This window comes from Brassica napus, chromosome A4 (assembly GCF_020379485.1).
Source record: "Brassica napus cultivar Da-Ae chromosome A4, Da-Ae, whole genome shotgun sequence".
Classification (NCBI taxonomy): Eukaryota; Viridiplantae; Streptophyta; class Magnoliopsida; order Brassicales; family Brassicaceae; genus Brassica; species Brassica napus.
In genome coordinates this window covers 9,387,546-9,415,103 of record NC_063437.1, presented here as the reverse complement: position 1 = coordinate 9,415,103, position 27,558 = coordinate 9,387,546, and the positions used below count along the sequence as shown (strand labels likewise).

Here is a 27,558-nt window from a genome sequence, read left to right as displayed (position 1 = left end):
GTACCAAAAACACAAAAACACAAATACACAAACACAACAATATTTTTTACATTTTTATTGTCAAGACAAAGATAATTGTAAAAAGAAAACTAAAGATAAAAGAAATTATTAAAAATAACAATTTTTTAAAAAAAATCTTTCATGAAATATAACTATTTGATATTAAAATAAAATCATGAGAAAATTCATAGGTTGATCTTAAAAACTTAAAAACAAAAATCAAAAAAGACAAATCAAAATGTCAGAATATTAAAAACCAAAATTTTTATTTAATTTTCAAATAGTTCTATTTTATGAAAGAATTCAAAAAAACAATAATAATAGAAAGATAAATTTGGAAAGAAAAGTATATATGAAAATCTATAATAATCAATGACAATTTATACAATACATTGGGTAAGAATTCATCAAGGGGAAATTTTACTTATGCACTTTCCTTAGTACCATTATTCAATTATACCATCCATTAAATGATATTTTCAAATATACCATATTCATTAATGACTAAATGACTTAGGTGCCCCTGAGTAAACCAGATGTAATCGAGAAAGGGAAAGAGATAAGGTTTGGGGTTCGCCGTCGTCGTCTTCATCCAGGCTCGCCGTCGTCGTCTTCATCGAGATCCATCATCGTCAGATCCACCGTCGTCTCCGTCGAGATCTTGTCGTCTCCGTCGAGATCTGTCGTTGTCTCCGTCGAAATCCGTCGTCGCTTTCTCTCACACAGCCGGCGACAAAAGATTACGAGAATCACTCTGTCTTGTGGATCTTCTCTCTGTCTTCGCGATGTTCTCGATGGTTTGGGCTGCTGATCTAGTTTGAGAGAGTAGTTTTGTGTGGTTAAAGGTTCAGATCAATCCTCGTTTGCTCTCATTGGGTTGGAGAACCGGTGAATTGAGGTGTTGTTGGCTTCATACTCGGTGGTTGTGGGCTTGTTGGTAGAGTTACATCACCGGTGTAGGTCATGGGTCTCATTTGGTTCGTGTTTCTCCTGTTTGCAGCCTTAACTAGGATGTTTAGAGTCTGGTGAAGTTGTTTAGTTTAGTTAAGCTTGGTTGAGGTTGTTGATGCATTGGAAGAGCTTTGTGGAGAGAGCGTGTGGCTGGGTTTCTATCGGGTTGCTTGGAAGACTTCTCTAGTCTCAAAATTGTTTTCTGGTGCAAGGTTGCAGGTTAAGCCGGCTCTGATGTGGGGTGATAATTCTTCCATCGATTCTAGTGCATCATTTTTCAGATGGTCAACGATGGTGACTAGTGCTCGTTTCTCCTGTTTTGTTCCTTTGTTTCTGCATCAAAGTGCTTTTTTTTCTGTTGTTATGCTCTGTTCCTTCGTTTCTCCTGATATAGTTTCTAAATTGTCTTCGTTTCTGCTCTTGTTTTAGGAGATCATGTTTCTTAAGTGTTGTGGAGTTTTGATGGTGTCTCTTCACGGGTCTCCAGTTAGGTTCTCCTTGGTGTGGCTTTTGGTTATGTTTCCTCTACATGGGTTCTCCTTGTGGTGATCTCTGGTAATGCTTCGCTGTTCTGTAGCTAATTTATAAAATAAATTATAAACCCTTACAAATTGGTGTATGAAAATCATAATAAATGATTTATAAGCCTTTATAAATTATTTTATGGTTTCTTTTGATTTTAAATTACCAAATTCCTTGCATATGTGCAGTTCCCAGCTATTTTGTACATGAAATCAAATATTTTAATTCTACTTTCAAGTACACTGATGCTCGTTTACAGTTAATACACACAATTCAGAAGCAACAAAAAGAGAGAGATAGAGATTGGCAGAAACATTATAACTATTTATAAATCATTTATAATTCTTATAACTGATTGATTAACAAAGAAGACACTGAAAGATTCCGTTGTGCATTGCCAAAATGTAAAGTCCGTGAGTTTGTGAATAATGGACATATTCCTGATCTTGAACTGTGTCCAGCAGCAATTCATTTCTTGAAAAAGAGAAACATTATCTTCGGTGGCTGGCACATCCTGTGATGTTTGCCAAAAAGATAGGCTCAAAGCTCCTTGATGTGCAGATGATCGTCACAGTTAGGATAATAGGCGCATCTCCTGTCTCCAATATGAATTTCTACAAGCTGCTTCGTTCAAAGACTCATGTGGTCTTGTATCCTGGATTGTATGTGAAGCTTTGCACAGAAAGGTAATTAACAGTTTTTGTAGATCATTTGTAAAGGATAATAAATCATTTATAGGACTTTATCAATATTGTTAATCATTTATAGACGTTTAAAAGGTCTATAGATCACTTTTAAATGATAATAAATAATATATATGTTTGTACAAGTCTACAAATCATTTGTAAATATTTAAAATCATTTATAAATAATTTATAATGGTTTATAAACCATATATAAGGGTTTATAAATAAATTTATTAGTTTTTATAAGACAATTTATAGATTGTATATAACGATTTATAAATCTTTTATTAAGACATTTATAATATTTTATTATAAGAATTTATAAAACAATTTATAGATCATATATAATGATTTATAAAACCATTTATTAGGTTCATAAATCTATTTATAATTGGTTATCAAAACAATTTATAAGGCTTTCTAAATATCTTTTAAAGTATAATTCATTTATAAGAGGGAAAATTGCAAAACTAGCACATCTGAAGTACACTTATTCATGTTTACACTATTAAGATATCCATTTTTAAAAGCACCTAAATTTTAAGGAAACAAAAGACTTATATCCTCTAATCTATTTCTACTCATGGTGAGAGACGAGATCAGTTTTAAACCGCTTTCATGGGTGGACTACATCATCTTCGTCGGTGGACTACCGTGCTCCGTCGGATCAAAAGTAGCTGGATCGTAATCGACCATCTATAAAGTTTATAAAACACATATGTATTTATATAACTATTTATAAAGGTTTATAAAACCATTTATGAACCATTTATGAATTTTATAAGAGCTTATAAAAGCTTGTACCAACCATCTATAAAGTTTATAAAACACATATAAATATTTATATATCTATTTATAAATGTTTATAAAACTATTTAAAAGGGTTTATAAAACTATTTACAAGAACTTATAAGCTATTTATAAGAGTTTATACATTTATTTGTAAGTGTTTATAAATTAATTTACAAGGTTTATAAATCTATTTATAAGAGTTTATAAATCTATTTATCACGGTTTATTCCAAAGATTATAAGAATTTAATAATCTTCATAACACAATTTATAAGAGTTTATACATCAATTTAGAAGTGTTTATAAAGGATCATACAAGCCACTCTTTATGACTCTGAAGGCCATCAAGATTCAAGGTTTTGACAGCGACAGTAAGACCAGTGCCAGGCTTAACAGGAGCAGTTCCGTTCTCCCCACCCATCCTTTAAAGACACAACCAAATCCACCTTCTCCGAGAAGACTTTCGGGTCTGAGATTTCTAGTAGCCAACTTGAGATTATAAGAATATTTAACGTTATTTATAAGGGTTTAGGATTTTCTTCCTTCTGTTTATCCAAAAATAGAATACGGTTGATTTGGACTTGTCATATGAATAGTTCCGGCTAAGAGAGAGATTTTCCGATAGTACACTGCATATTAAGGAATTATAACCCCTTATAAATCTGTATTTTAGGATATTGTTGATAATACAACTCAACAATTTACAAGGTTTTATAAAATAAGTTCTTAAACAAGAATTCATCATATATGTCTATAGAACAGCATATAAACATGTGAACTCGAGAAGTCTTGTGTTGTGTTATTTGTAAGACTGTTAGTAAGAGTCTACAAACCATTTATAAAGGCTTATAGAACAATTTATAAGAGTATGTAAAATAGTTTATAAGGATTTATAAGAGTATGTAAATAATTAAGAAACTGTTTATAAATCATTTATAAATGTTTATAAAAACAATACATAAATTTTATAAACCATTTATAAGGGTATATAAATTATTTATAAATTATTTGTAAGAGTCTCTAAGATCTATGGTTCACTTTCTCAGATCAACCAATGGGGGTAGATCTATGATTATTGATGAATGTAAATAATTTATAAGGGTTTATAAAAGCAATTTATAAACTATTTATAAAAGTTTATAAGAATGTTATGAAAGCATATATTCAATTTATAAGGGGTATTATAAGAGCTGTATAGGTTTATAAATCAACTAAAAGAGTCTATAACCATTTAGAAAGCTTTACAAAACAACTTATAATGGTTTGTATAATAGTTTATAAGGGTTTATAAAGGTATATAAATAATTTATAAGGGTTTATAAAAATAATTTATAAAATTGATACACCATTATAAAATAATTTATAAGAGTATGTAAAATTATTTGTAGGAGTCTATAAACCATTTATAAAGACATATAAGATTTGTAGGTCCGACAAAGGAGGTTTCTTCGTTCGTGGAGCTGAAGCGGTGGGGTCTGAAGCGGTGGAGCATTGTTCACTGTCCGCATGTGCCTCAGAATCTGCCACGTATCATCATTTCTTTATAAAACATGCACGTGTTCCCTATTTTTATGAATTTAATCTTGTGTATCAAAGTGTTTGGCTTTAAGCCGAAAGACTTGTGCCCATAATTTCAGCCCATGAGGCTTAAATGAAAAGAATGTTGACAAAAAAAAGATTTATAAGGGTTTATAAAAGATTTTAATGGGTTTTGAAGAGTATATAGGGTTTACAAAAAAATATAAAGGTTTTATAAGACTTTATCAAAAGATTTATAAATAGTTTAGAGAGTCTTTTTAAGCTGTTAGAGAAATATCTATTCAGCCAAAAAACATATCAGAAGAATCAGGTTAGTGGTATTTTGAAGTGTTACAACTTTTTATTTTATGAAATAAGGTGTAGAGTGTATGACAAAGCGTTGTAAGTATATTAAGAAATGAAACATTGTTAAAAGATAGTTGCTTGTTACTAGTACTTAATCTGAAGGATGAATGCTTCTTGAGACATTAATAAACATACATTCAAAAATAAGTTGTTATAGTCTTCTTTGAGTGTGAATTCAGCTGAATCAAACCGCCAAGCAAGAGGAGTAGAAGGCATCATCATCATAGAGCCATGGCGGATTGGGGAGCACCAAGTTGATGAGCTCTTCAAGCAATCAGTAGACTTCGGATATTTTATTTTGATTTACAAGAATGTATAAATTGATTCATATAGGTTTATAAATAGATTTGTAATACTTTATAAAATATCTACTGCAGTCTATAAGTTAATTATAAATATTTATAAACTAATTTATAAAGCTTTGTAAATCATTTGAATCTAGCTCCAATAGAGTTTGTACTTGCAAAACTCAGTTTTTGTTAGTTGTTACTAACGTGATCTGAAAATATCAATGCTTCTTCATATCTCATTCTTCTATAAAAGAAATGATTGGAACCACACTCATTTACATGTCGAACTAATCTCTTCAACTATGCAACTCGTAAGAGGATATACAATTGGTTTAGTATAAGAGATGTCTGAAGAAGATGAGAGAAAATGATGTATAAAGAAGCTTCTGCAACCTTTATAAAGAGTTATAAATATTTAATTATTTGGTCATACAAACCACATTCTGTATACTCTTCCCTAATCTTAGAGATCAAAAGCGTTCCCATCCCAGATCCAGTTCCTCCTCCCAACGAATAACAAAATTGGAAACCTACACAGAGATCAAAACAAAATGTATCACAATGATAACAGCATCAACGGAACCTAAATCAAATACATCACAGAGATCTCAAATCAAATCACGCACGACGATAAAACAGATCGAGATTCAAAAACAAAATCAGTTATCCTCTCACCTTGTAGGCAATCGCTGTTCTCAGCTTCCTTCCTCACAACATCGAGAATTCGTTGAAGTAGACATCGATACGTTCGAGCTGGAGGGGAGAGTCGCCGACGTATTGGCCGGTGTGGTCAACGCCGTGCTCGTCGCAGATCACTTCCCAGAACTTGGCTCTGATCTGGTTTACACATTGGTCGCCGTGGATGTGGAGGATCTCTCTCATTTTCTCGCCGGAATCGTCTCATCGAATCTCTAACTGGAGTCGTCGATCAATTTGGAAATTTTGAAAATTCTTGTTGGAGAATATGTTTATGTATCATTAAATAAGGTTATAAATGTCTTTTACCCTTCATTAAAGATGAGGGTAAAAGTGGTTAGTGTAAAGTTGAAAAGTGGTATTAGGAAAGTGGTATTAGTGGCAATTCCCCATTCATCAAATCTACTTAACTTTTAAAAAATCTATTAACTCTTACAATTTAAAAAACTCCACACAAATTCTATTTCCAATAGGCCTCCCTTAGTAATGAAAACACATTTTTTCAATATAGAAATCTATATATCAAAATCACACATATCATTTTTAAATTTATTTCGAACAATTATCATATTTTGAACAGATGATAAAAACATAAAAACTCAATTGTTATGATTTGAAACAAAAATAACAGTTTGTAAATCAGTTTTGGATAAATAAATGAAAAAACAAGCATGCGTTTTGGTCAAAATTTAATTTGTATTATATTTCTAAAACAGAAAAAGATTAAAATAACTAAGAAAATAGTAGTAGCTGCCAAAACGAAAAAGATTTTGTTTTTAATATTGTAAACGCCATCAGCAAAACACTAAACCCTAAATCTTACACACTAAACCTTAAATCCTTGGGTAAATCTTAAATTTTAAATCATAAATACTAACCACTAAATTCTAAACACTAAACTCTAAACATCGTCAGTAAAACTCTAAACTCTAAGTTCTGAAATTTAGGATTTATCTACAAAAGTTTAGGATTTAAGATTTAGTTTATGATTTAGGGTTTAATTTTGCTGACAGAGTTAACAATGTTAAAAAAAAATTTGGCAGTTAATACTATTTTTCTTTATTTTACTTTTTACTTTAAAAACATAATAAGATTTGACAAATTTTTATTATTTTATTTTTTTAAAAGCTGAACATGAGATAACAAACTATTATTGATCCGTGAACCCAAAAAAAATCCTTGGTGATTGTGTTTTGGATCCGATTTTTGAGGGTCCTATCCCCTGACCCAACGCATTATGTTTGTCTTTCTTTTTCTCCCATCGTTCGTTTTTTCTCGGTTATATTTTAACGGATAACAACTTTTTGTAACCCAAATTATTTTTTTGAACAAACCAAAAAAAACATTTGAACAAATCCTTTTTTCTTTCACAACTCCATTCTATACATTGCTGGTCATATGCTTGATCTTTGTACATAATTGGATCTATTACAATTCAGCCAAGAATTGATATCGATCTCCATGCATTGCATTAGCCATGTGATATGTAATGTTCAATGAATCTTTATATTCAACTTATTGCATGAGATGTTGACGTTCTTGCCATATTTCTCTATTCAAAATTTATGCGAAAATGTTATTACATGAACCTCATTATAATTGAAATCTGTAATATCTATCAGTGAAAATTCTGAATATTGTTCGCCAAAAATGCTGATCCTGAACACATAAATTTTTTTTCCATATCCCAAAAATATTCAAATTAATATAACGTTTTCTACCAAATTGTATGAAGCCGTGAAAGTGTTTCGAGTTTTTTTTAGCATTAAGGTTTGGTTTAATGTACGAACCTTGTTTAGTTCTTTTGTTTCACCATACTATGACCTTTTGAAAGAATAACAAGTTGTTGGAATCTACTGACATAGTATTGTTTGATCGAGTTTCCTGGAAACTTCCACTTGTGGTTTTTGACCTGATATAAAACTCTTACATGTCTTAATCTTGTTATATGTTATTGCTAAATCTTCATGAGTCCCACTTTGTCTTTTAAACTAGTTTTCTATGTTTTCGAAGACGGCTAAATATTATTATTCAAAAGAATTTTGTATTCGATGCTCTAGCCTGTATAATACATGTTGAAGACAAAGTCAGGCAATGACTTGATCCAATGTAAAAGTAAACTACAAAATCACGTCTTAATATCTCTAGGGATGATTATGTTACAAGCTTGTTCAGCTCTTATTTCCTAACTATCTCTCTTTTGAGGAAAAAATATCACAGTTGTTGCTTATAGAAACGTATTTGTTGTGTCTTTGGCAGGATATAAATTAAACTTATAATAAGAAAAATGGGTACATGTATGTCAACACATTCAAAAAGCATTAGGCCATGGAAGAGGAAAGGCCGTCGCAGATTTTCCAAACACATTTCTAAAGTCTCTGATGTCATCTCTCATCCAAAGATTAGACGGGCAAGTGATGTCGGAATCCAAGCCGCTTTCGGTGAGTATCTCTAGGGAGCGTTGTGAAAATTGATTTTTTTGTTAATATAGAAAGATATAGCTGAAAATGTTGATTTTATTTTTGTTTTGCAGATGTTTATCAAAATGATGCTTGGTATGATTCTTTAAGTATGTTTTCGGACTCGGATGATGAATTTATCAGCCTACATGAAGGTAAGTTTCATACATTTATGAAAGTGTTTGGCTGTTTCTTTATTTTATCGTATTGGGATTTGGGAGCATTACGAAGGACGGGATCGCGTTCTTTAAATAATAACTTTCAAACCTTGGTTTATCAAGTACTTAGCTCAAATACTATGAAAGTGTTCCAATTAACTTAGTTCATGATAATGTCTTCAGTTAAAATTCTCCACGATCCGCTTAACTAGGGGGTATTGGGAATTGATATAATCTTAGTTTTGTTTACCAGCTGATAATATTTGGTCAGAGAATGGTGAAGTGGTTCAGTTTGAGGCTTCTTCGTGCATTGTTGATGAAAAAGGAAATTATGAAGAATACCATAAGAGTTATTTGAAGATTGATAGCGGTTGTAAAACCGAAAAGTTTATGAGCATAGGTTCATACAAAGATCTTAATGGTTTATCGGGTGTCATTGGAAACAACAAGAAGAAACTATTGGATCATACTGTTGGAAGCTTCAAAAATTCTCAAGAGAAAACATTGAAACCTAGCTTGAGCCGGTTGATACCAACGGTTAGTTTCAACGACAAGACTTTACACTCTCCCACATCGCAGAAAAGAAAGTCTGCAGTTTACCGGCTTTCATTCAAGAGGACATCATGCGATGGTGAGGAAGTCGTCGAGCATAGTAAGTTTTTTCAAAGTCAATATGTACATATTGTGCAAAGCCGGATATGAACTCTAGGAGACATAAACAATTTTAGGTTAATTTTAATAAGGAAAACTTTTTTGACAGTTTAGTGGTGGCTTGATAGTTCTTTAAAACTGAGGGGTAAGGGAAAATGTTTTATTAGGTTGTAAAACCGGCACTGATATTGTGTATGAGCACTTAGTTTTAACATTACCTGTTTTGATATAAAAGGGTCGTCCAAGAGCTTCTTATATCGTCCAAAAGCAGGATTCACGGTTCCTTGTTTAGCCAAAGAGAAACAACAATCCTCAGGAACTTGGTGTGAGATACCTCCTTCAAGTTTTAAACTACGTGGCGAAACATATTTCAAGTACACTTCTGTTTTTTTTTATATTTGTATCTTCATTTCAAATGATTCAACGTGGACTTGTAAACTCTTGAGACTGTTAATGAATCTGCAGAGATAAACGGAAGACACCAGCTCCAAACAAATGTCCATACACTCCTATTGGTGTTGACCTGTTTGTGTGTCCAAAGAAGATTGATCATATAGCTCAATACATTGAGCTTCTGTTATGGGTTGTATTTAGAAAAGAAAGAGAATCGTATTGATTGAAATAGATCGTAACAAACTAGAGAGTATCTTAGGGTCTCTCTCTCCCTTTACAACTTTATGATCAAATCTCTTGATACCTCTCCAATACAATACTCGCTCATATAAATAGAAAAGGTTCCTACGCAGCCAACACATCACGTGGGATGTTTAACAAGATCTCCAGCTCACCCTCTTTATTCCTTATTCCTCATAACCGCATACTCAAGTGGCCCTCTGTGCCACGTCACAGCTCTCTGTTGTCGTCTTCTGCTGACTCCCTTTCTTCCTTCTCGTGTACTCATATAGTAAGGGAGGTCGTAACGCTTCATATCTAACATTACTCCCCTCTGCAAAATTGACCTTGTCCTCAAGGTCAAACTCTGGAAACTGACCCTGAATCACTTTCCTCCATTCCCAAGAGCTCTCATAATCTTGTAATCCCTTCCACTGAATCAGCAACTCGTCTTGGCCTGATACAGGACTCACTCTCGACCCTAACACCTTCTCTGGCTGAGCTTCTAGCACTCCCTCTGCTGTAAGTAAAGGAGGAAGTGGAGAGATCGGATTATCATTTCCAATAGCCTTCTTCAGTTGTGACACATGAAAAGTAGGATGTATCTTCGCATCTTCCGGTAACTTGAGCCGATAAGCAACCTTGCCCACTCGTGCAATAACCTCATATGGACCGTAAAACCGGGCTGATAGCTTCTCATTGGCACGCCTTGCGAGAGACTGTTGTCTGTAAGGACGGAGCTTGAGATACACCATATCCCCCGGCTCAAACTCTACCTCTCTGCGATGTCCATCGACTTGCTTCTTCATTACTTGTTGTGCAAGACTGATGTGCTCGCGAATCAAACTCAGCATGTTATCCCTCTCAATCATCTTACTCTCCAAGTCAGCGTTGGAAGTAGACCCTTGTTCGTATTTGAGGATGAACGGGGGGTCACGACCGTAGACTGCCTTGAACGGGGTCATCTTGATAGCTGAGTGGAAGGACGAGTTATAACATAGCTCTGCCCACGATAAGTACCTTGCCCAAGCCTTTGGTTTGTCACTCGTATAACAGCGAAGATACGTCTCGAGTCCACGGTTAGTTACCTCAGTTTGGCCGTCAGACTGTGGGTGATAGGCTGTGCTCATACACAGGGAGGTGCCTGCCAGTCTAAACATTTCCTTCCAAAACTGGCTGGTGAACACCCTATCTCTGTCTGAGACAATGGTTTTAGGAAAACCGTGCAGCTTCACTATCTCTTGAACGAACACAAGGGCCACTTCGGTCGCTGTGAACGGATGTCGCAGTTTGATGAAATGGGCATATTTCGAGAGACGATCTATGACCACTAGGATCGCGTTGAACCCTTCTGACTTTGGTAACCCTTCTACGAAGTCCATGGCTATATCCTCCCATATGGCCTCTGGAATTTGCAATGGTTGTAGCAGTCCCCCTGGTGCCAGAGTCGAGTACTTGTGGCGCTGGCAAATAGAGCAAGCAGCGACGTACTTCCTTATATCACTCATCATTCCTGTCCAGTAGAACATGTCCCCTATCTTCTTCTGTGTACGTTGTACACCTCCATGACCACCCATGAGCCCATCATGGAGTTCTCTCAGTATCACCCCAATCAATGAAGACGTTCTGGGTAGAACAATTCTCCCTTTCCTCAACAGTCTTCCCTGGATCACCTCATAGTCCTTGTGATCTCCTACATGAGCTAGTACTTCCTCGCGTAGCTGCTGGAGAGCAGGATCCATAGCCAACTCTTTCTCGACGTCCTGAAGTTGAATGGCTGTCGGTATTGACAAAGCCATCAGCTCCGTAGAAACCCCACGCCGTGACAAGGCGTCGGCGGCTTTGTTCTCTAAACCCGGTTTGTAATGAATATCAAAGTCAAACCCTAGGAGTTTCGTCAACCACCGTTGATACTCCAAGTTAATCTCCCTCTGCTCCAACAAAAATTTGAGGCTCTTCTGATCTGTTCGAACGATGAACTTCCTCCCCAAAAGATAGTGCCTCCATTTCTGTATTGCGAATACAATGGCCATGAGTTCACGCTCGTAGACTGACTTGAGCTGCTGCCTTTCTGATAACGCTTGGCTATAGAACGCTATTGGCCGTTGATTTTGCATAAGGACCGCGCCCAGCCCTCTACCTGAAGCGTCTGACTCCAACACAAACTGCTCCTGGAAATCAGGCAAAGCAAGGACTGGAACATTCGTCATAGCCACTTTGAGTCTTGTGAACGCCTCATTTGCTGTAGCACTCCATCCAAACTTGTCCTTCTTGAGTAACTCAGTAAGAGGCCTTGCAATCAAACCATATTCCTTGACAAACTTGCGGTAATAGCCAGTGAGACCCAGGAAGCCCCTCAATTCTTTAACGCTTCGAGGTACTGGCCATTCTGTCATCGCCTCTATCTTCTTCTTATCTGCTGCGACCCCATTCGCTGAAATAATATGCCCCAGATACTCTATGCTCGTACTTCCAAACTCACATTTTTTCATGTTTGCATAGAGTTGATGTTGCTGCAACTTCTCTAACACCAGCTTCACATGTAACGTGTGTTCTTGAGGACTCTTACTGAAGACCAGTATGTCGTCGAAGAATACCAACACGAACTTACGGAGATAGGGACGGAAAATCTCATTCATGAGGGATTGAAAGGTGGCTGGTGCGTTAGATAAACCAAACGGCATTACGAGGAATTCGTAATGCCCATCGTGTGTACGGAACGCTGTCTTGGGTATGTCCTCTGCCTTGACCCGTATCTGATGATACCCCGAGCGTAGGTCAAGCTTGGAAAACACCACAGCTCCTCGTAACTCATCCAGTAGCTGGTCTATCATGGGTATTGGGTAGCTATCAAGCACCGTCACCTTGTTGAGAGCGCGGTAATCAACACAAAACCTCCAACTTCCGTCCTTCTTTTTGACCAAGAGAACCGGACTTGAGAACGGACTAATGCTTTCCTGAATAATCCCTGCCTTCAACATCACCGCTACTTGCCTCTCTATCTCCTCCTTCTGCACGTGGGGGTAACGAAATGGTCTTACGCTTACTGGGTTGCTTCCTTGAGTGAGAGTGATCGCGTGTTCTCTTCCTCTGGACGGAGGCAACCCTTTTGGTTCAGCAAACACCTGCTCAAACCGAGTCAGTAACTTCTGCATAGCCACTGGTGCTTCTTGTTTACCCTTCTCCTCCGTGAGTAAAGCCCTACACTCAACCACTACCCTTACTTCAGTCTGTGCCAACAACTTCTTCATCGCTTTGAATGTCACCTCGGAACTGCAAAGATCCGGGACTCCTTGAAGCGTAATCAACTTCCCTTCCCTGGGAATTTTCAGGGTCTGTAGCTTCCAATTGACTCTCATTTCTCCCAACGTCTCAAGCCATTGGATGCCCAGTATGATGTCCACATTGTTGAGTTCGAGAGCCAGGAAGTCCGTCGTCACGGAATATCCTTGCATCGACAATGTGACATTCCTACAAATCCCACCTCCTCTGACCGGCCTCCCCGATCCCGTTATAACCCCAAAGCTTTGCGTTTCTTCAGCCATGAGCCCCAACTCTCTCATCAAACGGGAGTCGATGAAATTGTGGGTGGCTCCACTGTCGATGAGCACAATAGCTTGAACCTCTTGAATCGACCCTCTGAGTTTGATCGTCTTTGGTGATGAGATACCCATCATCGATCGCGAGGATAAGGCTGCACACTCCGCAAACTCCAAAGCCTCCTCCTCCATCTTCTCTTCTTCCACCTCCTGATCCTTCTCATCGTCCTCCTCTTCTTGGACAACCAGCACCATAAGTTCTTTATTTGGGCAGTCTCTTCTGGCATGCGATTTCTCGCCGCATTGGAAACACAAGCCTTCCGCTTTATATCGCGCATACTCCGCCGGCGATAGTCGACGGAACGGAGCTCTGTTCCTCCCGTTGAAATTTGAGTTCTGGTTCGCCGGTTTCTTTTCCGCGACCGCGTTTTTCTCCTGCCCTTGATAGGTCTTGGGCCGTTGATTGTTCTGAGGCCCAGACCCACTACTCATATTCGACCCACTACGTGTCGAAAATGAAGATGACATCGTTTGACTACCTCCTTTAACTCCCTTTCCGGTTTGCGCCCCCGGTGACGGATCGCCGTAGTTAACCCACTCCTCCACAAGTTTTGCCACACTCATCATTTTCCTCAAACTCCGAGGTTCCATCAACTTCACCCCCGCCTTGATTTGCGGCTTCAACCCTATCATAAACGCCGTTTCAAGCACCGTATCAGAGAGTTCTGGCGCGTTTGACGCCAGCGAGATGAAGTCTTTGATATACTCCCTCACCGTGCCCTCCTGCTTCAACGTCATCAGGCGTTCTCGAGCGGTGGTCTCATGGTTAGTCGAGAACTGCTCCAGAACCCGGTATTTCATCTGATCCCAACTCAAAAAAGGATTACGGTCTCGTTCCCAACGATACCACATCAACGCCTCCCCATCGAAACACATCCTCACCACTCGCAACTTCCGCTCCTCTGAGAACTCTCCCAGTTCAAAATATTGCTCAACACGGAGGACCCAACTTTCTGCGTTTTCTCCGTCGAAGATCGGAATCTTCAGCTTTCTAGGAAGATCATCGGGTCCTAACTCATTCTGCTGCCACTGATGATCAAGATGGTTCCGTGAGTGGTTACGTCCGTCATACTCCACCTCACGTCGAACCTCACCGACCCGTGTAACAGACTCTGATCGAACCCCCGATGTTCCGGCGCGAAAGAGACCGCTACCCTCCTCCTCGGTTGCGATCTGCTTTCCCGAACGTTGCATCGGTGGCGAGATCTCTTCCTCCATATGACTCTGCAGCGTTGCTTGGAACAACGCCGCAAACTCCTTCTTCCTCGTCTCCTCGGTCTCATCCAACCTCTTCTCCAAACGTTCCATCACGCTCATCCGACTTCGGATCTCCATCACACTCTCCTTGAGATCCTCCATCGAACGCTCCACCACCCCAATCTTGTTCATCTCTTCCCTCAATCCATCTAACGTCGCATCAATCTCCGCTTTCTTCCCAGGCGCCATCGGATCCAGTGAAGAAATGGCTCTGATACCAAGTTGTTATGGGTTGTATTTAGAAAAGAAAGAGAATCGTATTGATTGAAATAGATCGTAACAAACTAGAGAGTATCTTAGGGTCTCTCTCTCCCTTTACAACTTTATGATCAAATCTCTTGATACCTCTCCAATACAATACTCGCTCATATAAATAGAAAAGGTTCCTACGCAGCCAACACATCACGTGGGATGTTTAACAAGATCTCCAGCTCACCCTCTTTATTCCTTATTCCTCATAACCGCATACTCAAGTGGCCCTCTGTGCCACGTCACAGCTCTCTGTTGTCGTCTTCTGCTGACTCCCTTTCTTCCTTCTCGTGTACTCATATAGTAAGGGAGGTCGTAACGCTTCATATCTAACAGCTTCCCACCGTCAAAGCCGAGTCAAAGCTCCCTGCCCTTTTGATTGTCAACATTCAGGTAATAACCGCACGCTAAAGGAATCTAGAAATGTGTTTTTCGTTAAGGCTCTACTATATATCTGGCTTTTGTAGTTGCCAACTTATCCAGCCGCGATGTTTCTTGGTGATACCAATGGAGAAGGCATGAGTATTGTACTTTACTTCAAATTACGTGATGATTACGAGAAAGAAATCTCCCAGCAATGCCAAGAGAGCATCAAGGTTAACCATTAAAAAACCAAAAGAACACCCACTTTCTTTTAGTTTCTTGCAACTTACGTAAACTTTGTTAACAGAAACTAGTGGAAGATGAGATGGAGAAAGTTAAAGGGTTTGCAAAAGACAACATTGTTTCGTTCCGAGAAAGGCTTAAGATCATAGCAGGATTAGTTAACCCTGATGATCTCAGTCTTAACTCCACTGAGAAGAAGCTTATACAAGCTTACAATGAAAAACCCGTCCTGTCACGCCCTCAACATAACTTCTTCAAGGTTTATTATTTACTTACAACCAACCTCTTTTTCTAACCGATAAAATACCATGTTAGTCGCCTGATCGAACATGATGTATACCTATATCCAGGGTCCTAATTACTTTGAGATTGATTTGGACGTTCATCGGTTTAGTTTCATATCAAGAAAAGGGCTTGAAGCCTTTCGTGATAGACTTAAAAATGGAACTCTTGATCTTGGCTTAACTATCCAGGTAATGTTCCAGTTATATTTAATCAATAGAAACTATTTGTTGCCGAAGAATTCAGAATATTAATTAAGAACTTGTATTTTTGTTAATAGGCTCAAAAACAGGAGGAGTTACCAGAAAAAGTCTTATGTTGTATAAGGCTGAGCAAGATTGACTTCGTTGACCATGGCCAGATCCCAACGCTTTTAATCCCTGATAAAGGAGAATCTCTTGATTGAACCAGAAACAGTGTGAATTGTTTTCACTGAATTTGTTGTGCAGTGACGAGTTGTGTAACACTAATATATATTATTATCCATCGATAATCACAAATTCTAACACCTGAATGTCTTCTTCTTGAGTTTGTCCTTTGTTGCGACTTGTTCTTGCAACTTTTTGCTGATCTTTCTTTTTTCTGGCTGATCTATTATTTAATGAGAAACGAGACCGGAATAAAACAATCACTATAGTACAACTCCCTATAATACACTCTTGCAAACGAGACCGGAATAAAACAATCACTATAGGGTACAAGCATTCTAAACAAATAGCTTGACACTCATCGAAGTAGGGAGTGAGAGACCTCCAAAAAAAGTGGAGGAGTCACTACTGACAATACTTTATGAATGAAAGTATTTGGTTGGCTGGCAAAAGAATAATGTGAGGAAAAATACCTTGCACTATTTTCTAAGATTTCTCTAAAATGACATTATATACTTAATTTTCCTCCTATCACGTGGTAATATCATAAAAACTAAGAGGGGTCAGAAATATTTTGGGTAGAAATCGAATTCACAAAGTTCTAGTAATGTTTCTTTTTTTTTCTTCTCTTTTCTCCTCGTTTTTTCTTTTTACTTTTTCCTTTATCTGTCATCTTGGTCTGCAAAAAAAAACATGTTTAATAATGAGAAGCCATTTGGTTATTTTCGGTTTATTCTTGAGTTATTAATATCTTTTTACCCCTCTGGAAGTGAAATTTTCTGACAGCTTGCCGGATATTACTTTCATTCCTTTGCAAAATTTCGTCAATCTTGCTTGATTTAAAAATCAACGGTCCTGATATGCTCTGTTTACCAGATTGTAGATGCTCCTGCAACAACAACAATCACAAGCATGTAATTTCAAATACTTTTATGAAATTGTATAGACACCATCTTGCAGTTGTGTATATCGCCAAAAATAGTTTGGTCTGCTTTGATACATAAATGATTCAATAAAAGTACTTACTAAGTTTATCTTTACCGGAGAATCTTTATATCTTTGGCTGAAATCCAAACCACACCCATTAAGTGATCCTTGCCGTTCACCAATGCGGCTAAGCTTGCCCTCACTAGGCACATCATCCACAATTTGATCATCGTTGTCTCCTTGAACCTCCCAGACCGAGTCATTGTGTAGGTTTGAGTTTAAACCAAAAGCGTTCTTGGCAAAAGCGACACTTGTTTCGCTCAATTGACTCCTTGAGCTTGGTTGATAGTAAGTAAGAGTGGAGATATTATCAGGATGTTTCCGTCTTTTCACAGCCCACACAAAACCACCGGCTGGTCCTGTAGTCACTGGGGGGTCAGAGAATTTGTAGTAATTTCCATGTGTTGTTGATGTAATTGACGCATCATTACGCATGTTTTTGTCCTCAAACGTGTCCTGCAAGTCAAAAACCTTCGCCGAGAGTTAAGAAACTAAGCTGAAAAAGGATTTTTAGATAGAGTGAAGAAAAAACCTGTCTTATTGGCAGCTTAGCGTAGCTATTTGGTCTTTTGTGTTTCCTGCCTACTCCAGAATCTCGAAGCTTAAGGTTTGCCCTTTTCCTGAAGAATAATCATATGCATTAATACAAGTTTTAAAACATACTCTTTCCTCAAAGAAGAAAAGAGGCATGCAATGTATGATTCTTACCTGCACATATCGTCGCGATATTTTGCATCCATTTCTTTGTTTGGTGGATATTTAGGCAATGAAGAAGGGTCACACGCATAAGGCGTCGTCAAGAAATACTAAGAGGAGAAAGAAATCAGAAAAAAAAATACAAAAACACTTAGAGATGAAAGAAAAGGAGCAATGGGATACTATAATCTTCCTTCACCTCGGAATTAAGTGCAGATGAAGCAGTCCCACGCTTATATGGTTCCATTGAGAGTAAAGTTTCTAATAGAGAAACACCACTAGTTGGTAACTCTCTACATCGTTCTCTGAGTGTGGCTTCATAAGTATGTTGAGGCCTGAAGGAAGTTGCGTGAGGAAGCCAAGTTTTTCTCCAGAAACTATCTGGTGGAGATCCACAGAGCTTATAGATTTTATGGAGTTGTTCAATCTACAAAACCAACAATTTAAAGATAAAAACAAAATTTAAAGAAAAAAACATCATTATACAAATTATTTTAGAGTTCTTCATGTGCAAGATATTTGTAATATACCTCGGTTCTGCCTTTTTAGATGGGTTTTCCCATTAGAATCTCAGCAAAAACACATCCCACACTCCACAAATCGATTGACACTCCATAGCTAGTAGACCCCATAAAGTCACAACACGGCTTGTCAATTGGTGTTTGTTTTTAGCTGTGACCACATTTGCTAGCCCAAAGTCTCCAACCTTTAAAACTCCTTTGTTATTGACCAAAATGTTTGATGCCTTAATGTCTCTATGTATTACGCCTTGCATATGACAATGCTCTAGTCCCCAAAGTAGTTGCTGCATGTAACATTTGATCTTGCATACCACAATAAGAAAATCTCAAAAACTCTATCCAGTGTCGATAGAGAATAAAAAGATCATTTGACAATGCTCTAGTCCGGTTTTGTACCTGTGACTCGGTGAATCTAATGTCAGGATTTGAGGATAAACCGGAAAGGTCATGTTCCATATACTCGAAAAGAAGATAAATGCTGCGGGACGCACGAGACGTGACTATACCCTCAAGTTTCATGATGTTAGGATGATTGAGTTTTCGTAGAATCAAAATCTCTCTTGCCATAAACCTAATGCTCTCTGGTTGAAGACTATCAAACTTTACCTTCTTCAAAGCCACCATTCTTCCAGTTTCTACTTCCCTTGCTCGAAACACACTACTATATGTTCCTTGTCCAATCTATAACACAAACAAAATTCATCAACCCTTTTTATTATATAGTCTGGTGGTAACTTCCATCGCAAGAAACCATATGTATACCTTCTCCAACTTCTGGAACGCCTCTGCCTTTAGAGGAACCCACCCCTCAACAACCTCAGACGCAACTGAAAAAAGCCAAGAAGGCCAACCAGCAGCTGCTTGCTCAGCCTCTACGTTCCTATGAGCAGACAATCCGGAAAGAAGGCTTACACCAAGCCTTTTCGATTTCCTTGACCTTCTGTTATTGTGACTCGCCCCCAGTGAATGATCAACAAAAACTCGATGTTGCTGGTTCAAGGAGGAGAAGTCGGGTTCAGGGGAGTTTTCCCTGTGGTGGACCGGTGAGGCTCCCTGGTCCGTTAGACATGAGGCATTCTTGGAGCTGATGCAACCCATTTCAAAAGAAAATTGTTTCCTGATTCGGAAACGGGTCTAATCTCAGGGAATCAATCCCTCATTAGGCCAAAAATGAAATGGGACTGCAGACAAAAGAATAAAGAAAAATATGAAAAAAAAAGGGAAGGAGAAAAACTAAAACAATAATAATCACATGATAAAATTATTAAAAGGAAAAGCAAATATTTTTTCTCTTTTGTTGAGTCTTCTTGAGAAAGAGAGGTAAGGGAAGCTGCAGAACCACAACCGCATAAACAGCAAGAGAGAGATAGAGAACTGTAGCACCAAAATTGGGTGACAATTTTTTATATATATTTTTTCTAGAGTGAAAAATACATATTTAGCACTCTCACCTTCACCATATTTCTCCTTTGTCACCTGTCTAACAAAGAGAAAAGTCCAAACTGTTGGAGATAAAGAAGACATAACCAATAGGTTAAAAGGCTAGACCTAACCAATAGGTTAAAAAGCTAAGAAACAATTAAGGTGGATTAGTTAGTTAATCTATCCCAAGTTGTTGAGACGTCTTAAAATGAAAATCATCAAAGGCCTAAATATCTTCTAAAGTACAAAACAAGAGATCTCAAAGGTGTTTATATTTTATATACCAGAAAGTGGGGTTTGATACTAAAGCTTATTAAAGTTGTACAATGATAATAGTTGGTCAAGTTCATTTCTCTAAAAGGTCGTCTTCAGTCAAAAGAATCTTTAGTTAACACAAATTCACTAGCAGGAAGAGAAATGTATATATAATTCATGATTTTCTTTTACTGGAGATGAAAACATTTGATAGTTTAAATCCAGAAGTAGAGATCAATATACATCTGACAGTACAAGAACATACTTGAATGAAACTTTTGCGCACCTAGAGCACATTGGTTGTAATGTCTGTCTCATGTGATGTTGGACAGGTGTCATGATTGAAATTGAACTTACAAGACCACTCTAGATAAAAGATGCTAAAAGAAAATGTTACCCGAAAATTAGCAACTACGAATTAAGTACTGTTTTGCCTTTGTTAATATAGGTTTTAGATAGCACTAAACCATCTACCTTTTTCACTAATATTGTTAAAACAGTTCATACATGGTTGGACGCATAGACACAGATACATGAGCCGGCTGAAGAATTATTAAGATCTAAACTTAGCCCAAAAAAAGAGAGAGACAGCTAAATAGTATTCAAAAACCTAAATAAAACTAAAAATAAAACACACCAAGAGAGATTTCCTAAACTAGGATCTAGAAATTCTAAATAATGATCGCAGTGAAAATCCAGTTTTTTTCCAAATGAATCTCAAAAAAAAAATTGAAGAAAATCATGAGTTTCGAAAAATTCATGAGTTCATCTGGTTCTTTCTCCATTAATTCATGCATGAGTTCCAAACAAGAAAGAAATCATGAGATCTTCTGCTTCATTTTGTTTCTAGATTTTATATAACTATCGATTGTTTAATCATTTCTGGCTGTTTATTAGTTTCTGAGTAAATTCTGTTTAGAAGATCAGTTTATAAGATTTCAGTCAAAACCTTTAAATGAGAAGTCAAGATCATAACTATGACATATAAAATGAACATACAAATAATGTTTATGTATATGTATTCTTTGGTGATGTCAAATTGTTGGACAGCTAATATAATATATATATGGTTAAAAGATGAGTTTATTTATTTTATTTATCTAAATAAATCAATAATCATCACACAACAATTATTGTATGACATTTAAATCCAGAGAAATTTAATAGTTTAAAAAGTCGATTAATAATGGGAGAATTCTGCTTTTACCCCATTTTTGTACCATTATTCATGTTTACCTATATTAGATTGACATTTTCAAAAATACCTATTTTATGTTTACCTATATTAGATTGACATATTCTAAAGTATGATGTTTCATTAAAGATGCAAAGGATAATTTTATCTTTGCTTTATAGATATATATATATATATATATATAATTATTTAAATAAATAATAATATAAAATTATTTAGTTTTTGGATTATACTTTTCATAATTATTTCGAAATTTTTTTCTTTTTCAATTTTTTTTTAAAATTATTTTAAATTTTAAATGTTCATTTATTTATTTTTTAAAACCCTACCCTCCAAAATCTCCACCCCTCAAATCTAAACCATAAGTCTAGATTAGTTAATCCAATGGATATAAGTACATATTTACTTCTTTAAACTTAAAGGTAAATATAGTTAAGGTAAATATGAAAAATGATATTTAAAATGTCTAGTTTAAGTATTTTTTCATTAATAATCTATATACCTTTGGATTCAAATATAACTTAAATAATTATTCATAAATTTTTAAGTTTTGATCAAAATTGTCATAGTTTATTTGTTAAAACTATTTTCAAACTAACTTTGAGGAAAATATAAATAATTATACAAAAACTTTTACTACTTTTATTATAAGTTCATTTTAATATAATATATATTTATATTTATGGTTATATTTTTGAAAAGAAAATCTAATGATAGTTGTCTATTGTATGTACAAGTATTCTGTAACTATCTTATTGTAAGAATTTTACCAAAAATCAAAGTATTTACTTTCAAAATTTATGTGGTAAAGAAACATAAGCATAACTTAAAAAATCAATTATCAAATAATTTTTAGGAGATATTTATTATTTTCTATTATTTTATGATGTTGAAAAACGTAAAATTGATAAAATATAAAATAATATATATATAATATTCATTCCGTGCAAGAAGCATAAATTAACCTTGTTAAACAATATTTGATGGCAGCGACTTTTTTTTTTTAACGCTGATTTATTAGATCTTACAATTATGATATAGGAAAGATTATATAGACGATTCGACAACCGACAATACTACCTGCCTTATGAAGACCTACGTCTAATTGCATCATCTGGAGCCGGTCCTATGAAGATCCACGTCTGGCCAGATTTACTTGCACCATGTTGAAGATCCCTTGCAAACTTTTCCTCTGTAGTCTGCATAATTGTTTTAATAAACCGCTCTCTCCGGGACTTGAAACCTGGATTTCCTGTAATCTGCAATAAATTGCATAATCTGAGATTCGAACCCCAGACCTGGGTGTAGAAGCCTTTAAACCTTAACCAATAGGCTACGGTGCTTCCACTATGGCAACGACTTTAGTAATCAAGTTATGAGTAGTTATTATATATGGTAGTTTGTCATATATGAAAATTATTATTTCTGATTTAAAATGTGTAATTCCTTATGAGGAGTCTATTTCTGTTGACTATTCATGTGATAATTTTTAAGTATATATTTTATAATTATAAACTTACTTTTACAATAATTTATAATTAAACAATTTTATTTTAATTATCAGAAATATTAGTTAGATTAATAGCATTATTTTCTTAAAACATGATCTTTAAATTTGAGACGTCCCTTACTGACATATATAATCACTCATACATCTAAACCCTTTCAACGAACTACCAAATGGAACTTCAATGAACTTCTCTCGGGTCTTATTGTACACCATAACCTTCCCGTCTCCATTTCTTGTATCTTTAACCACTATGAAGACGTCATCGTTTCTTGCTATGCACGCAAACACAACTTCAAAGTTTTTGAATTCTTTAAGATGTTTGGTCATATTGATCCATGGTTCACTTTGCCATTTCTTAATCTTCTTGTCGCTACTCTTTTGACGCCATACACATATGTCATTATTTATACATGGGTAGTGCTCGATAATGTATAACTCTCCCCTTAAAACCCCTAACCATGAACTGAATTTCTGCTTACAAGTTATCGGAAGGTTCAGTTCCTTGTACTCTTCGTTGACAAAATCAAAACATAGGATGGTGTTTTCCTTACAAGGGTTCTTGATGTGTGACCGGTCTGCTATCCAATACATACAATGGTCCTCAACCGTGCCGGTCCGGTTTTTAAATTTGCAATCAAGAGAAATATCTCGCGGCACGCTTTCTCTCCAAGATTTTTCTTTGAAAGTGTAAATAAAGGTTTTGCGATCGATTATAGTCACGATCTTGTAATCATCAGAGAATCGGTCATAACCGAATCCCAAAGGATTTGTTGTTTGACGCGAATTAAACATCATTATTCTCTTGAATTTTTTGGAACTCGGTTTCCAGATGGCTAGGTGAGACACATGATTCCACGGCAATGAAGAATACAAACAGGTTCGGTCGGGGGCGGTAATGTAAAGGGCAAGTTAAGTTTCAATGATGTTGTTTTGCTGAAGTCAAGAAGGTATAAACCATCTTGCTGCAATGAAATGAGCTGTGATGGTTGTTGATTGGACATAGCGAAATGATCAAAACAGATATGTTTTACTTAAAATGGGGGGGGGGGGGGGGGGGGGGGGGGGGGGGGGGGGTAATGGATTGATCTTATGGTTATGATTTTGTGATTTTGTGAACAAGTATTTTATAGGCTGATCATCTATTATTGATTTAAAAGTGTTCTTCGATTCAGAATCCACAAACAGAAAGTAAATTTGACTTTACATAGGAAATTGATTAATATAAGGATTCATTTTAGGTTTGCTTATTTATGATTAGTTGATTTTTGTGCAATGCATAGAAATAAATATTTAAAAATAATTTAATATGAATTTATTTCATTTGATTAACTTGAAATAAAACTAAAATCAGAAATACTAATTTATTATTTATTTTTCCTATTTGACTTAACAATACTTAGTTTAGTTTTCAGTTTAATTAAGTTAAAGTTAAAGAATTTGTCTATTATATATATATATATATATATATATATATATATATATTTAAAACTATATATTTGAGTACATTACTTTTGTTTAAATTTTACTACATCCATAAAATTGATTCATTTTATTTATCTCAATAAATCAATAATCATTAAACAACAAATATTGTATAACATTTAAATCCAAATAAATTCAATAGATCAAAAACTCGTAATCTGTAAACCTTTGGATTCAAGTTTAACTTAAATATTAGTTATTCATAAAATTTTAAATTTTGATTAAAAAAGTGATATAGTTTATCTGTTAAAATTATCTTATAATTAATTTTGATTAAAATATAAATAACTATACCAAGTTATTTACTACTTTTATCATAAGTTCTTTTAATAAACTTTCATATTTACAGTGATACTGTTTTTAGAATTTTAATAATAATTATTATTATAAATATTATTTACGTTTATGGTATGTAGCAGATTATGTAATAAACCATAGATCATCATTAATATAACAATAAAAAATATAGTAGAAATAAAATATTTACAATATTTACAATTTTAGAAATATTATTTAATTATATTTTAATAATTATATAACTTTTATTAGTAAAAAAATCTTCCAAATTTTATGCGGTTGTTTTTAAATTGTATATTTTTAATTCCAGTACCATTAGTTTCTTTTAATATTTAAATTTTGAGAAATATAATTTGTTTTTTGTTTGATAGTTATATACCTAACAAAAGCTTCTCTTAAATTTATACAATTTATTCAATATATTTAACCAAAAATAAATTTAAAATCTTTCCAAGATTATAATTTTAAATATATCATATATATTACTAAATAAAAAAAGTTTATTTTATCTTAATTTTATATGTAATTAAATTAAATATTGTAAGCAAGTAATAAATTCTAAATATTAACAAAAAATTATTAAGGGGTTCTTTCAAAAATAACTCAAAATTTCAAGTCAACCCTAAAAATAACCTATGCTTTTTTTGAAACTTTGTTTTTGTCCTATTCACCATAGAAGTTCTAGTTATTCACGAAAATGTCATTACTTTTTTTTCCGAAAGTAACTTTTTTATCCGAAGAAGTCTTCTCTGGGAATTTAAAAAAAAAATTCAATTTCAAAAGTGCCAATATTTACAAAGGAAGACTTCCGAATATGTCTTCTGTAGAGTAGACTTCTTAAGAAGTATTCTTTCATAAATTTGCAATTGCAAAGATGACCTAAATAGAAGACTTCTTTTGAAGTCTAGATAGAGTAGACTTCTTTTGAAGTTCCGTGGATGACGTCAAAAGCAGTCTTCTAGGTAAATCTTTATTGAACTTCAAGTTTATCCAAAATTAAAATAAATTTTTAATATTTTCTTGCTAATTAATGTTTATTAGTCAATATTGAGACTACTGAATCGAATTTATAACTTAATTGGTGATAATTATGAAGTTACAAATATTGATGTTTAATAATGTTTCTAGCTAAACGGAGAAGTCTTCTGTAAGTCTTCTGTAAGTCTTCCTCATAAGAAGTCTCCTCTGATGATTTTGTTTTATTAAGTTGATGTTCTGTGTTTGTGATGTCTTCCTCATAAGATTCAATTTTTAACTTCCATGAGATTTAAAATTTTAACTATCACTTAAAATTCAATTTTGATCCTTTGTGAATATGACTAAGGTTTTTTGAGAAGTCTTCTCTCTTAATTTTAGCAAATTTTACTAAGTTTTTGTGTTGTTGTGTTTTGTTATGTGTCGGTAGAATGATTAAAATATTTTTTAGTATGTTGCATTAATAACTTTAATGAAGTCAAGTACTTTTGGCATAACATGAACATATTTACGATTCTTTTGATTAACACCTCTTAAAGTTTACAAAATAATTCACAGCTAAAATATTACACATACAAATCATAAAAAGACCATAAACAAAATTATTACACAGCTAGATATTATTCCTCAAACATAGATAAGATTGGACTCCATTTCACATCATCTCTTTGTACCACTTTGGGCAGAAGACTTTGGAAAACTTTCTGAAGACTTCGTGGGAAGTCATCTAGCATAAAATACAGAAAATTTCCAAAGAAGTCTTCCGAGAATCTTTCGAGAGTCTTCCGAGAGTTTTCCAAGAATTATCCCAGAAGTCTTCCAAAATCTGTCTCAGATCTGAAAAAATCTGCATATTCAAAAGCATTCAAATGACTTCAAAATAGAGAAGACTTCAAAAATATTTTTTTAAATAATATACAAAACAGTCACATTAGGTTGGATCTATAATTTTTTAGAATCTAATATATAAAACACACAAAATACATATCCAAAATTTATACCACTTTAGGCAGAAGACTTCGGAAGACTTCCTGAAGACTTCAGGGGAAGTCTTCTATCATAAAATTCATTAGAAGACTTTCGAAGAAGGCTTTTGAGAAGTCTTCCAAGAATCTTCTGAGAGTCTTCTGAGGAGTCTTTCAAAGTATCTTAGATCTGGAAAAACCTGCATATTCAAAAACATTCAAATAACTTCAAAACAGAGAAAACTTCAAAAATGAAAATTTTATGCTTACAAAATAAACAAAACAGTCACACTATGTTGAATCTATAGCATTTTAGAATCTAACATATAGCATTTTCACTATGTAAGAGTGAAATATGAGAATCATGGAATGAAAAATCTGCAAAAAAAGATAAATTAGTGAGAAGACATAAGAAAATGTGAGAAATGGATATAAAGTTGAGATTAGAGAGAGGTTGGAGAGTTTTAGAGTGAGAAACATTACATTTTTGTTGCAGTCATTTGAGAGTAAAAAAGATAATGTGTAAATTTTATTTATATATGGAGACAAAAATTCTAATTAGGTTAAATATTTTCGATCCAGAAGACTTATGGAAGACTCATGGAAGACTTATGTAAGACTCATGGAAGACTTTGATTTAGGCGGGAAACCTAAACTATTCCAAAATTTAGGCGGGAACCCTGAAGCGGGAACCCTAAATTTTACTTAAATTTAGGCGGGATGTGTCGGAAACTTCTTTTTAAGTTTTCTGTGAGTCTTCTAGACCCTAAAACCAAATAACTATGCAAAAAAAATAATCTTTTTAAACTTAAAAAAACTCAGAAAGTGTTTAAATCAAATTATTAGATAGTTACTAAACATATATAGGTCAATTTGAAAAAGGCAAAAAAAAATGAAGATAAGATTTCAAATCTAAGCCTAAAGATACCAACAATACTATAACATATGTTACCAAACCCTAAATCAATGACTCATGAACCAATCTACATTCACTCATCTATGTTGAAAGTAATTCAATTTCAGATAAACTAAATTTACATCATTGAAAAATGTTTATTATTACATGATTTCAAATTTTAACCCATGAAAATATTTTTTATAAGAAATTTAAATTATTTTTAAGATCTAATCCATGAGAAGACTTTCTCTGGAAGACTTCTAGAAAACTCCTGAAAGATTTCTGGAAGACTTA

The 27,558-nt window shown here is 34.8% G+C and overlaps 2 protein-coding genes, 1 long non-coding RNA gene and 2 pseudogenes across 3 annotated transcripts; 2 read left to right on the top strand and 3 right to left on the bottom strand.

The window, feature by feature from the left end:
- Positions 1-411: 411 nt before the first annotated feature.
- LOC125607915 lies at positions 412-6,309 on the bottom strand. Its single transcript, XR_007338965.1, has 2 exons — positions 5,800-6,309; positions 412-5,654 (listed from the first exon to the last, which is right to left on the bottom strand). It is a non-coding gene; the product is annotated as an uncharacterized LOC125607915 (long non-coding RNA).
- Positions 6,310-6,931: 622 nt separating this feature from the next.
- LOC125607914 lies at positions 6,932-10,112 on the top strand. Its single transcript, XM_048777430.1, has 5 exons — positions 6,932-7,306; positions 8,080-8,261; positions 8,354-9,089; positions 9,324-9,462; positions 9,554-10,112. The coding sequence occupies exons 3-5, from the start codon at positions 8,828-8,830 to the stop codon at positions 9,702-9,704; spliced, it is 552 nt and encodes a 183-aa protein (XP_048633387.1). The 5' UTR covers positions 6,932-7,306; positions 8,080-8,261; positions 8,354-8,827; the 3' UTR covers positions 9,705-10,112.
- Positions 10,113-14,905: 4,793 nt separating this feature from the next.
- On the top strand, positions 14,906-16,234 carry LOC106448234. The gene is made up of 5 exons (XM_048777431.1): positions 14,906-15,198; positions 15,273-15,401; positions 15,476-15,670; positions 15,762-15,884; positions 15,974-16,234. The coding sequence occupies exons 2-5, from the start codon at positions 15,294-15,296 to the stop codon at positions 16,097-16,099; spliced, it is 552 nt and encodes a 183-aa protein (XP_048633388.1). The 5' UTR covers positions 14,906-15,198; positions 15,273-15,293; the 3' UTR covers positions 16,100-16,234.
- A 320-nt stretch (positions 16,235-16,554) lies between these two features.
- Positions 16,555-20,301, bottom strand: LOC106448233 (annotated as a pseudogene).
- Positions 20,302-21,392: 1,091 nt separating this feature from the next.
- LOC125607913 lies at positions 21,393-23,684 on the bottom strand (annotated as a pseudogene).
- Positions 23,685-27,558: the final 3,874 nt, after the last annotated feature.

What these genes read in the sequence shown, in the direction of transcription:
- LOC125607914 (XM_048777430.1), top strand. Translation starts at nt 8,828, where the DNA reads ATGAGCATAGGTTCATACAAAGATCTTAATGGTTTATCGGGTGTCATT. An exon ending in TGAGGAAGTCGTCGAGCATA is followed by an intron (nt 9,090 to 9,323) that starts GTAAGTTTTTTC and finishes TTGATATAAAAG; the next exon opens with GGTCGTCCAAGAGCTTCTTA. An exon ending in CGTGGCGAAACATATTTCAA is followed by an intron (nt 9,463 to 9,553) that starts GTACACTTCTGT and finishes ATGAATCTGCAG; the next exon opens with AGATAAACGGAAGACACCAG.
- LOC106448234 (XM_048777431.1), top strand. Translation starts at nt 15,294, where the DNA reads ATGTTTCTTGGTGATACCAATGGAGAAGGCATGAGTATTGTACTTTAC. An exon ending in AATGCCAAGAGAGCATCAAG is followed by an intron (nt 15,402 to 15,475) that starts GTTAACCATTAA and finishes CTTTGTTAACAG; the next exon opens with AAACTAGTGGAAGATGAGAT. An exon ending in CTCAACATAACTTCTTCAAG is followed by an intron (nt 15,671 to 15,761) that starts GTTTATTATTTA and finishes ACCTATATCCAG; the next exon opens with GGTCCTAATTACTTTGAGAT.